The 13,742-nt window shown below is 30.0% G+C and overlaps 1 protein-coding gene across 1 annotated transcript; it reads right to left on the bottom strand.

The window, feature by feature from the left end:
• Positions 1-235: 235 nt before the first annotated feature.
• LOC142335282 (uncharacterized) lies at positions 236-7,836 on the bottom strand. The gene is made up of 2 exons (XM_075383715.1): positions 6,646-7,836; positions 236-543 (listed from the first exon to the last, which is right to left on the bottom strand). Exons 1-2 carry the CDS (start codon positions 7,526-7,528, stop codon positions 344-346), a joined length of 1,083 nt encoding a protein of 360 aa, XP_075239830.1. The 5' UTR covers positions 7,529-7,836; the 3' UTR covers positions 236-343.
• Between the last annotated feature and the right edge of the window lie 5,906 nt (positions 7,837-13,742).

Genomic DNA, 13,742 nt, shown 5'->3' with positions numbered 1-13,742 from the left:
CCAACGCTGGCGAAAATTGTGCTTTGATCATGTTGGTGAATAGCGTAAAGAGTATATTTATTATAGATCACACTCAAAAGTATAGGCCATAGATTTGTCATGAATATAAGTTTTTTTAATACTTTTCTAAATCTTTCTTCTAAATTTTTCAGAGACCCATTTTGTGAGTATGAGTGTTGCTCTTTCGCCTCATTTTTCTAACGATCATCTTGATACTCAATATTTAAAATCAAAATAATGAAACGAAAGAGAAAGTTAAGCTGTTTTGCAACGTTCGATGGGAAATTGAAATCAAGTATTCTATGTTAACGGAAATAATATATAGATCAGCAAAATGTCTTAATCAGTAAGCATCAGGCTGACAGGTGTTTTTCAATGAATTCTGCCGCAGTCTGATAGCATAGCCACAATTGTCCGCTATTCTGTTCACGCGACTTAGAAGATCCCGCACGCTTCTGGCCCCACTCGCTTGTCCACAGCTAAGTTCCGACTTTGCAATAGCATCTAAGATATCTATCTTTTCTCCCCTTTCAAGGTCATTCTCTATTCATAGGGCAACTGTTTCATTTAGTTCCGCATTTGACAAGAAAAAAACTGTACTTGAATTTTTTGCAAACAAAGGTACTGTCTTCAGAGCCCTTTTGCCCCTCACCCGCAGAGCCCATGCTAAAGTGTGTAAAATATTATTTTCAGACAGACCATAATTACATTGTCTAAAGAAAAATTGTTCTCAGAAATGTCTTTCTCAATTGAGAGTTGAAACTCAATATAGCTTTACACTTGACGAAGAATGGAAATCAAGTGTGAAGGATATATATCAGAGCTTTGAGCTCGATACCCAGTTGGAGGTTTCAGCGCTGAAAAACCGCAAACATATGTAAGATTGACTGTGAATGCGTTGAGTTTACTTATGATCAACGTTGAGTACGCTTAAAACAAAACATCACTATTTTCTAGCGTTACTCCTTTATAATTTAGCGTTTTATAATGTTCATTTAATTGTAACATTTTCTAGCGTTAGTGTTACATAATTTTAGCGTTTCCGAGCGTTGATCTTAAAAAAAGACCTTTTCTATTTTTGATTTAAATTAATTAGGTGTTAAAAATAACATTTGTCTTCAGTCTATTCATATTTTTATAGTGCATCATTTGAATAAGCTCTTTTTTTGACAAAAATACTTCTAAAAACAACCAACATTCGATGCAACCACCACCATCTAAGATTCGTGTTGTTACAGTCCGTTGTTTAAAGAATACAGGTGACACGTTTGCAGACGAGGCGACAAGCATGCAGAAAGTCGGAGTTTCGAGTTACAGAGGCAGAGGCCTACGAGTTGATCTTACATATTTAATAGTTTTTAGCGCTAATTCATTCATAATTGTGCGTTTTGTGGTGTTGATATTTAAAAATTTTAACACTTTCACTGCATTTGCCGCAAAATTGTATAAAGACACTCCGTAAATTAGTGTCGCAAAATTATCTAACCTTTCAACGAATGATATTATTTGGGCGGCTCAATTATTTTTTCAATGGATCAATTATTTTTTCATGGATCATCAGGAAAATTTTAAAAAGATTCCCTTTGAAATTCAATCAAAGTTTATTTTGATTCTGATTTCAACTTACTAACAAATATTTAGAATTTCATGCTTCATGGACGAAAAACCGGGAAAATTTGCCAAGAAAAGAGCGATGTTGTTTGAACCTGAAATTTTGTCTAAATTGTAAAAATTGACAGTTATCAAACACAAATGGATGGCCTCCTAACGAACATTGGGAAAAAATTGTTATAAGTACATAACTTATCCTTACTTACAATTCAAAAGGTTCTTTTGTAATGTCATGTGTTGGCGATTCTGTCGATGAAGTCAGTGAAATCTGCACATTCGGGTGTATTTTAGTTTAAATTGCAATATAATTTAATATGTTTTTTGATCAAAATTTCTCCAAATTAACCACCTTTATTCCATCATTGATGTATAGCTACAACGTTCAAAATATTGAACTTATTATGTTTTTTGAAAATTTTTCCAAATTAACCAACATTATTGCATCATTGATGTAGTAAAATATCGAGATTTAAGAACGTGTTCACTTGAGTTGGCGCAGAAGAAATTTTATTAAGTGCATAGGCACCAGAACGCTTCATTTTGTTTCTAGGAAATGTTTGCATTTAGCCTTATTGTGATGTGAAAAGGAGACAAAACCAACGAGAACCTGTAACTATTCTGATGTTCAAACACAAAAAATGATATTCAACTTATTTTTGAAGGTCGTACTGTTCAATTCAGAGGTTTACGCAACATAGGTTTGGTCATGCATAAACAATTATTTGTTCCCACCCCTCTTGAGGGGGTGAACTATATACTCAAATGGGTTTTTTTTGTTCAGACAATTTTTGCCGATCGATAAATTCATCGTAGAGAGTTGAGACTAGTATCTTTAGAAAGCTCGTCCAGCATAGAATATGGAAACAAAGATTTTTCTTTTCGTTTTTTACAGGGAGTTATCGATGTTTAAACTTTTGAGAAAAGTAGAGTGAATTCCGTTGTTTTTATTCACATATTCCAGAATTTTTGCCTAAAGTTTCGTCAATTTTGCTGAAATAAGTAAAAATTGGTAACAACAGTACTGTTGATTTTTTTAAAGACACAAAAGTACTGTTGACTATTTTGATTTAATTTTTTGGCCAAAAATTTGGCTAAACATTTCAAAATTCAGGCGTTTTCATCAAAAATTGCCCGAAGTAAGCTTGCTTAGTGCACTTTGATTAACTTTGCCGGAGGTGCACACCGAAAAACTATTTACGCAATCTTTGTAAACTACAAAGGGAGTCTTTCCTACGTCCATTTCACTTGAGAGTAGTCTGGAATTCATTCAAATTTTACCGTTTTTGATCCCTTTAGGATTATCAAAATCGCAGAATTTATTTTTGATCTTTTAACTAACAAATTATCTAGATAAATAACATTCGAAACAATTGTGTGTTCTTAACATTTTCAAGAATAGAGTTGTTGATTTCATTTTTAAAGACAAAAAACATCAGCAATTTTTTAAATTTATTTTTTTTGTCAAAAATTTAGGCTAAATATTTAAAATTCAGCCTTTTTCATCAAAAACAGCACGAAATAAGCTCTTTTAGTCCACTTTGGTTAGTTTTGCCGGAAGTAAACAACCAAACAACGCAAATACTACTTTGTGGACTCAAAAAGGGGGAAATTTGTTACTTCATTTTCCGTTGAGAGTGCTCAGTAATTAAGTTTTGGCCGTTTTTGCTAACTTTACTCGTTGATTATCAAAAATGCAGATTTTTTTTATTTTTCAACTATCAAATTATCTATATCTATAACATTCGAAAAATTAAGTGTTCCTAACAGATGAAATGATTTTGCAGGGCTAGTTTTGGACCAATCTTGGACTGTTACAGTTCAAAAAGAACTAGGATTGTAACCAGCCTTTTTTAATATTATTTAGTCTTTTTGTAATCAGTCTCTTTTTTTAAAAAACTGATCTTTTTTATGTACTAAAAATTCAAATCCAAGCTCAGTAGTGATAGATCCAACTGGACTCCTTAGCAGTTCGATTCTGATATATCGTTTTTTTACTTGAAAGCTTATGGTCATTTTGACTTTTGAACTTAGTTTTTTAAATAAATAATGGTTTATTGAACTTTGTCTCTACCTTTTTTCTTAATTTGGTCAACTTGTAGATTAGTATCAGCATCAAAAACGCTTTTTCTTTCTACTGATTTAAATTTAAAACCTGTTGCGGTTTTACTCCTTAAGTTATGGTTTTCTGGTTTTGATACTAATAGATTTCACATTTTCTTTATTTTTAGATATTTGCGCATTTTTAACTTTTTCCAGTACAGTCACAGTATCACATTATTAACAGTTTACATATCACAATATTGGGGAAAAAAATTTGAACATGTTAAAGTCTTGAAAGACATAGATCAAGGTTTTAACGGCTTCGATATTACTTTTTTGAATAATTTGATTCATTTTTTAAATTTTGTCTTTATCTGTCGTTTTAGACGCAAAAAATTTCCTGCACAAAAACAGGTTTCTTTTGTTTTTCATAAAAAATTGATGAGTCGATTTTCCGATATAAGTAGATACCTGATGGCTTTCATGTCTTTGAAAACAATTGTTTTCTAAAATAAAAAAACTCTTTTTAACTTCGCAATTTTTTTATTTTCATTGTCTTTTTGTTACCTAGTTTCATTTAAGGCTAAATACAATATTAATGTTGTTATGGACAGGTGTCAAAAGGTGTTGGTGTCACAAAATCTATTTTGTTAAAGAATTCGTTATGACTTCACTGGCTTCGACACGGGTTTTTCACAAAAAATGTAATTTAATTTTTGATTTTTGTCATAATTGACGTTATTTCTGTAGACGTAAGATATATATTCTGGATAATTGCAAGTCTCAAAGGCTTCTTTTAGGCAAATAAACGAAACTATTTATATACTAAATATTTCATTTTGTAATTAATCTCTTTCATGACTTTGGAAGTAATTTTTTTTTGTAAAAAGAATCAACAGTATTACTTAATTTACCTTTTTTTTCTACTTGTTACCTAGTCTCATTTATAGGAGGTCACAAACAAAATCATTTTTTTTCAAAGGAAGCGCAATCGATTATTTTGAGGGCCAAAAAATATCTTTACGGCTTCGACAGAGTTTTCTAGCAAGTTTTAATTTTGTTTGTTGTCTTTTTGTTGTTTTTCTTTAACCGTATACCAAATTGAATAATGACAGGTCTTAATGTCCATCTAAAAAAACATTGGTGATCGTGAATCTATGTGACATTTTAGTTGATTTCTAATGGCTTTCATTACTTTGAAATTAATTTAAAACAAAACTGATCGAGTTTTTTAAATTAACTATTTTTGTTCTTTTTTGTCTAATTTGTACTAAGGCTTACTATGGACTGGTCTCATATCTTCTCTGGTGCGTTACAAGTTATTTTGTGTAGTTTCAGTTTATCTGACGCTATGTTGGCTTGGTTATGAACTTTTGTTTTTTAAAACGGACATAGATTTTTTGATGTAATTAATGTTTGTTGTTGTTGTTTGATTTTGTTGTTCGTTTTAACTCGCTTTTTTAGTTTTGGCATATCTGATCAATGTAGTGCGTTATTGTTGACTACACTCAGTTGTTTGCTTTGGAGGCTATCTTTTCGTTCATACACTCTTTTGTTGAAAAATACTTGAATTTTTGGGTTTTTCTATCTGTTCCTCATTTGGTAGACAATTATGCCAAAATTGTGGATGAGCGGGGTCGGAACCTTATGTGCGATCGCACATTACCACGCGTCTTTGTTTTATTTTACAATGATTATTCGTCATAGTAGATAACTTTCTTCCACAGTTGGAAGGCGAAGAGTCGATTTTTTGTAATCAGAAACTGAGGTGAGCTACGATCATTGAATACAATGCAAAATCCGTAACAAACTGAAAGTTAATTTTACGATAACAATACTGCTATTGCATGAAGTTCATGACAATAGTTTTAAACTAATTATTTGCACTTTTATTTAATATCCGAGAATGTTCCAATTTTAACAATTTTTTTGTTATCAACTTTTTACTTAGAAAATGCACTACGAAGATGTCATTAACTTGTCAATATCCTTTCAAAAATGAAAATGTTGCCGGCTCGAAAAGATAAATGCGGAACTGTGAAACTATTGAGAAGTACTGTGCAAATGCAATTCCTATAGACAATTCCTATCGTCTTAGTGTTGGTCAACTTTTTGATATTTCAGTTTATTTGCTTGAAAAGAAATTAATATTCTAGAACTTATTTTCTCAGAAAACTTTTTTTGGAGTTTTTACAGAATGCATACCAATTTCTCATGATGTTTTTCGCTGTTGCCTTGCTTTGTTTCCTAGTGTTTCATTGTTAGACCTACCTTATTGTTAAAAAAAGGAAACTTCAGAAATTTAGTCAAGTGTTGGTGTAAGTGATAGTCTTTTACGCCTGTTAAAGATATGAACTTGATACTTTGCTGTACGAGTTTTGTACAAGTTAGTAATAATTGAGTTTGAGTTATTTGCACAAACTCATTGTGTTTAAGCATATTTCGCTTTTCAGTGAGTTGATTGGTCAGTCGAAGCAATCTGTCGTTCAGTAAACCCAAACTAAGAGTTACATCATTCAATTGAATATCTAGTGATACAAGGGTAACTCTGGGGTATATCACGGATATACGATCAAAAAAGTAAAATCCCAAAAATTGTTCCCAAAAAATGTAAAATCCAGACACGTGAAACTGGTGAAACGAACTGAGCCGTGCTTTCCTTGTCACAAGCTGGCGAGCCGCCGTTACAAACAAAAAGTTTCGTTAGCTTATAAGTTTGAGAAGAGACGCTTTAAAATTGTCCAAAGGAATGCCTGTAAAGAGACTTTTTCATGTAAAGTTTGACGTGCTTATATAAGTGCAGCTTGATGGCTCAATCATTGATACAGTAATTTAGAAATGCGCTCACTACAAATCAGTAGCCGTGATCGTGTAGATACTTTTCCTCAATAACACAAACAATGCGCAAAACTGAAAGTGGTATGGTTTACATGAATAACTAAAACACCCGTCTATAATAGGGAAGATCTGATCTGATTTTAATGAAACAGTTGCCCGTTGTGTTTTTGAAATTCATTGAAAAAATGTTGGCGGCCACGTGAGCATTTAGATGGACATTTGACACAGCTATCTGGGTAGGTTGTTGCGATGTTGAGCTTGGGTCATCTAATACATGGATACCTTTGAACAGGAGATTGCTAACTGAAGTCTCGCTCAACTGGAAATAGTTGTTGAACACTTTCGGATCACAATTCAATGATCCAAAATGTGGTACTGCTTTGAATTTCGTTCCAAACAGTTCTGACGTGGCTAAGGATCGAACCAACTTCTGCAGGGACTCTTTAGGCAGGAAAGAGTTTCCGTACATAAAGACGGACCAATCAGTTTTATATGTCTGGGCAACTTTCATAGCGTAAGATTTAGCTTCGTTCAAGTTGAGAACATTGTCAAATGCAAACTTCGGCTTCACTCCACAATTCGGCACGTGGAACACCAGTTGTTCATACCCAGCCAGCGTTCGCTCGATATTTTTCATCTCCGATGTGTAATTATACATGCAATCAACAACCCAGACTGAAGTGAGACAATCACGTGACCTTCGAACTTCAATTTCATTGTGTAAAATATGTTTGAGGGTTTTTGTAAGGACACTCGGGTCGCGAAGAGGGTAAACCGTGGGTCCAATAACCCTAACTAGGGTAATATTTTTGTTCAATAACCGTTTCTGCGATTTCAAAATCTGACATGTTGTTTCCTCTTTCCCGACAGTGTTCACTCCTTTGCTTTTGAAAAGAAGCGCTGGCAGGTTTTTGGTAGCGAACTCAAGTAGATTTGGGTCCAGAAAATTAAGCAGCAATATGATTAGTATCAAAAGGAGAGACCATCGAATTGAGTTATAGTTGGATCTGATAACTTTCAGGCATTTAGTATAGCACATAGTTCAAACTATCACATAGATAACTTATGTGTGTGTATGTTTATGATGTATTTAGAGTCTCTCTCTCTCTCTCTCTCTCTCTCTCACACCACGTGATAAGCAAAAGCAAAGACCGATTGAATTGCAGAACACGCGCAGGTGATGGAAAAACAACTTTTAAATATTAATGATACCATTTATTCGCATCATAGTACCCCTAATGTTTTAAAAAAGGAAAATAGTTAGCGCAAAAACGCATAAATGGAAAAGGTAAAAACGCACAGCTTTAAAATCAATGAGAAAATTTGCTGCATTTATTTTGCTGGGAGGCCCTTAATGATTACGTAAAATAAGAGGCAATATATTAATTTCTATTCGTACAAGCAACACTGCCAAAGAAGTAGCATGTTTTTGAAGTGACGAGTAATTTTTCCTAATTTTGTAATATATATCAATTTACGTATATTTGTTCGGTAGTTCCAGTGTAAACACAGTCATGGATTTGTTCAAACATACAAAAGCTGCGTGAGAGTGAATGCTTAAAACTCTACTTTTACTCCACAATTTTGAGCATTGAAACATAAGTTCAAAGTAATAAGCACAATTTGCCAAATGAATCGATACCGATGTAAAATATGTTTTCGTTCAGAATAATAAAAATAACAATAATGATATAATAATAATATAATAATAATATAATAGTGAAGCAACAATCTAATAAAACTATTATAATAATACAAATAAAAATAATAATAATAATAATAATAATAATAAAAATAATAATAATAATAATAATAATAATAATAATAATAATAATAACAATAATAAAAATAATAATAATAATAATAATAATAATAATAATAATAATGATAATAATAATATTAAAGATAAAAATAATAAGAATATTAATCATAATAATAGTAATAAAAAAAATAAAAATAAAAATAATAATGATAATAGTAATATTAATAATAATAAAAATAACAATAATAATAATAATAATAATCACAATAATAATAATAATAATAATAATAATAATAACAATATTAATAATAATAATAATAATATTAATAATAATAATAATAATAATAATAATAATAAAAATAATAATAAAAATATTAATGATAAAAATAATAATATTATTAATCATAATAATAGTAATAAAAAAAACAATAATAATAAAAATAAAAATGATAATAGTAATAATACTAATATTAGTAATAATAATTATAATAATAATATAAATAATAATACTAATAATAGTACCACGCAGGCTGAAAAATTTTTTGACTTGATTGTCAGATGAGGAAGAGATAAAAAAACTTTCGAAAACTCACACAACAAATAACTAAGTGAAAAACTAACGGTGGGTTAGAGTGCCGATAAAACTTGCCATTAATGAGAGAACTACAAAAGAAAAACACAAAAATCAGTAATTGCAATTAAAAATTACGATCAAAGTTCGCAGTCCATATTTTAGAAAAATACCCAATGGCAAATGAAAATGGAATCAGATAAAATTTGAACCAAACAAAAACAACCTGTACTTCATTAGAAAAGATATGAGATTCGGCAACAGGTCGAAAAAGACCCGAAAAACGGCAAAGTTGAAAAATACGCTTCGAACTTTGAAAAAAATTGAGCTATAAATTGATTCAAAAACCATTAAGTATCAAGTAGGCTCATTCAGAAGGTTCGATTATACCTCATAGAAAGCAATTGAGACCTGTCATTATCTTTAATATGCCAGACGACTACAAAAAAAACGGCAAAAACGAAAAAAAAACCAATTAACTTTAACAAGAAAGAATTGTTGCAACCATTTAAATTAAGCTATTTATGAAGAATAAAAGATATTTTCAATTGCACATTTTTCAGTGTCATTTGGAAACTGTAGTTTGATAATGTGACAAGTAAATAAAAAAACAGCAATGGGGAAAATATCCAAAAATTCACACTTTTCCTATAAAAATGCGTCGTGCCAAAGCCAAGAGACCATTAGTTGTAGTTGAATATAAAAGACATTGTGAAGATTGAATATTGTGCATCAGAAAGAAGACGCCACCTGTCGTAACTAAGACCAATCTAAAAAAAAATGACGGAAAAAAATATAAATTTGACAAAGTTCAAAAATTCAATGACTTTGTAAAAAGCATTTGCAAAAATTCAAACAAACCATGAGCTTTCAACATACAACCGAAGTAGATTAACCTGCAGTTGCTCAGGAGACCGTCTAATGAGTGAGGTCGAATTATAGGACAACAGGAGGTACAATAAATTTAGAACAAAAAAATCCTAAACAAATCATCAAAACCACTAATTATCAAATCCATTAATATTATAAGACGTTAAAAACCATTCAGAAGTTTAAATTGACAAAAACGGGTTTGAATAATAGGTTGGGTTCCCTTTCGACTCCAAATGCGTCTTCTTTGTAAAGACTCTTTCTGAGAAAGAAAACCAAAGAACAAAAACTACGGACAATTAAAGAAAAGACAAGTAAAATAAAAGCAATTTTATAAGCTCTGAAGACATTGGTCTAAAAATAAACAGCACCAAAAATACTGTTGGCAGCAATTGAAAATTAATGAGGTCTATCACTAATGAGACCTTGTTACCTGCTGACGAAATTGAGAACAAAATTGGGAAGTACAGAAATATCTTTTATAAAAAATGAATTAAAATTCATCAAAACCGTAAGCAAGGACTTAAAATCAATAAATAGAAGCATTTTTACATTCATAGCTGCAATCAAGATATTTGATAGTCAATTATCTGCTGTACACCACTATAAAGAGTATAACTGATTTCACTTGTAATTGGTTTTCCCCTGTACATATATATTGAGACAAAGCTACATGCAGACAGAAGTAAGATAATAAACGTCAAATTTTCAAAGAAAATTTACAGAAAAATAACATTAACGTCATAAAAGGCGTTAGATAACGACTGAAACCTTGTGATAAGTTGATCTATAGCTGTATAATCAATTGTATCTTTAACAGATAAAACGAAGTCATCTGGCTGCAAAAACAGTGCTAAATGAACACAAAACAAAAAAGACAAAGTGGGATTTAATAAACGCCCATTTGAAGCCACTTTTGATATGGAAAGTCTCAAATTTGATATAGAAAATCTCAAATTTGAAAAAAAAAAATAAGAAAAAAAATCAACCCAAAGACCCCAATAGAACCAATCGGCAAGCCTTGTCTATCCTCAAAAGTAAACCAATAGCACTTTAATAACAAATTTAACAAATTTTAACAAAATTGTCTAAAAATTCTGTCAAAATACTGAAAATAAAAAAACAGCGACTTTTTTTGATATTCAAAAAATTTTCAACTCTCAATAAATGCCAGTGAAAAAAAAGGAAACTGAAAAAAAGTTTAACCGTTCTACGCTTAACAGACTGTATATCGATACCAGTCTCAACTCTCTACGACGAATAAATCTATCGATTAAAATTGACCTAGCAAGAAAATGATTTGAAGTTATAGATCCTCCACCCACAAATGGGTTGGAATAATAATAATAATAATAATAATAATAATAATAATAACAATATTATTATTAATAATAATAATAATAATAATAATAATAATAATAATATTAATAATAATAATAATAATAATAATAACAATAATAATAATAATAATGATAATAATAGTAATAATTATAAAAATAATAATAATAATAATAATAATAATAATAATAATAATAATAATAATAATAATAATAATAATAATAATAATAATAATAATAATAATAATAATAATACTAATAATAATAATAATAATAATAATAATAATAATAATAATAATAGTATTAACAATAGTTATATCATCAACAAAAACAGTAACAATAATAAAATTAATAATCATAATAATAATAATAATAATAATAATAATAATAATAATAATAATAATATTATTAACAATAGTTATATCAACAACAAAAACAGTAACAATAATAAAATTAATAATCATACTAATAATAATAATAATAATAATAATAATAATAATAATAATAATAATAATGATAATAATAATAATAATAATAATAATAATAATAATAATAATAATATTATTAACAATAGTTATATCAACAACAAAAACAGTAACAATAATAAAATTAATAATCATACTAATAATAATAATAATAATAATAATAATAATAATAATAATAATAATAATGATAATAATAATAATAATAATAATAATAATAATAATAATAATAATAATAATAAATAATCAAGCTAAAAGCTAAAAAAAATTGCAATGGAAACCGTTGCAAAATGATACCCAAAAAATACCTAAGCTATAATGTTTCCGTTAACACTAAAAGATCTTTAAACCAACTGGTTCAATTCTAAGGTTCTAGAATATTGGATTGAAAGCAACAATTGGGACAACAGATCGAAAATGAAAATCGAATTGCACATTGGTCAATCAAATTTAAGCATTCACTTTCTCTACAGCCAGCGTAAAACATGCTCGGCCGTGACAATAACTGAAATTGTGATAGATTCATATCAAGTCCCGCTGGCCATATTGAGGCTATGGTCATGGCTTGAGAAACATGGTCAAATGTAGTTATCGCAAATTACGCTTAATTTCAGCTAATGAGGATAGAGATTAGATTAAGATCCGATTTACGGTCCCAGTTTTACTGTTTTCGATATTGTCCGCTCACCTGTTTCCAGCGCCTACGGGAGATGATGTACCATCAATTAGAGAATCTTGATATTTAAGATAAAATTTAATACCCTTGTTAATAATTTGCATGATAACTGCAAAATATAACCACATCAGCTCAGAGAAAGTGCTGAACTGCAAGTGTGTAGGATATAAAACAGTTTTTTGCACCCAGGAGCACATACTACCTTCTTAGCGTCTCATAAAGACACTGAACTTCCTGTGATAGTCTGATCTGTAACTCCAGGTTGTGTGTCATGAAGCGACTCACAATTTTCAGCGGGTTCAGATCGGATAAAACAAAATCGTAAAAAGATTTTCAAAAGTAGTTGTTACGCTTGTAATAAAATCTCAGTGCTAACTCGGCTGATTCGCGTTTACAACACTTATGCATTTTACAAAATTAGTGTGGTACCAGATGAAAACTGTTGAAATTATTATAGGGACACATCTTCAAAATACAACACGCTATACATATAAACCAAAAACCTAGTTGTTCCGACCCCTCTTGAGGGGGGAGGAACTATATACTCAAATAGGTTTTTTTTGTTCAGACAATTTTGGCCGATCGATATATTCATCGTAGAGAGGTGAAACTGGTATCATTAAAAAACTTGTCCAGCGTAAAATATGGAGTTAATAAGATTTTTTTATTTTCGTTTTTTACAGGGAATTATCGATGTTTAAACTTCTGAGAAAAGTAGAGTGAAATCCGTTATCTTTATCCACATTTTCAGAAATTTATTACTAAAATTTTGCTAATTTTGCCAAAATTTATTAAATTCTTTCAAGAAAGTGTTGTTGATTTTCAAAGACAAATAATATTGTCGGCTATTTTTATTTAATTTTTGTTAAAGATTCTGGCTAAATATTTTAAGTTCAGACTTTTTCATCAGAAACAGCACGAAATAAGTTTCTTTAGTCCACTTTGATTAAATTTGCAGAATTTAACATCCAAACACCACTAACACAATCTTTGTAGACTCAATGGGGGCTATTTTTACTTCAAATTCCGTTGCGAGTGCTCCGTAATTAAAACTTTGCCGTTTTTTGCTAACTTTACTCGTTGATTGTCAAAAACGCAGCATTTATTTTTGATTTTTTAACTAACAAAATATCTATATCTATAACACTAAAAAATTAAGTTTTCTTAATATACGAATAACATTAACAGCGCTAGCTTTGGACCAATCTTGCACTGTTACGATCCAAAAATAATTCGGATTGTAATCAGTCGGTCTTTTGATCTTTTTTATAATGATTAATGTACAGAACGATTCATATCAAAGCTCACTGGTGATAGGTCCAATTGGCTTTCTAAGCAGCTTTAAATTTGTCCTATGCAATTTTAAACGTGCTTCAAATCAAAGTGTCTATTTTTACTTGAAAGGTTATTGTCGTTTTGACTTATAAATATATTTGTTTTTTAAATGAATAATGGCGTATTGAACTTTGCCTCCATTGTTCTCTTAATTCCGTCAATTTGTAGCTGAGTGTCTGCAATGAAAGACTGCCTCTTCTTACAACTGATTTTAAATTTA

Source organism: Convolutriloba macropyga, chromosome 2 (assembly GCF_964194025.1).
Source record: "Convolutriloba macropyga chromosome 2, txConMacr16.3, whole genome shotgun sequence".
NCBI lineage: Eukaryota > Metazoa > Xenacoelomorpha > Acoela > Convolutidae > Convolutriloba > Convolutriloba macropyga.
The sequence above is the reverse complement of the archived record's forward strand: the minus strand, read 5'-3'. Positions and strand labels throughout refer to the sequence as shown.

What these genes read in the sequence shown, in the direction of transcription:
- LOC142335282 (XM_075383715.1), bottom strand. Translation starts at nt 7,528, where the DNA reads ATGTGCTATACTAAATGCCTGAAAGTTATCAGATCCAACTATAACTCA. An exon ending in GAATTTCAAAAACACAACGG is followed by an intron (nt 544 to 6,645) that starts GCAACTGTTTCA and finishes CCCTATGAATAG; the next exon opens with AGAATGACCTTGAAAGGGGA.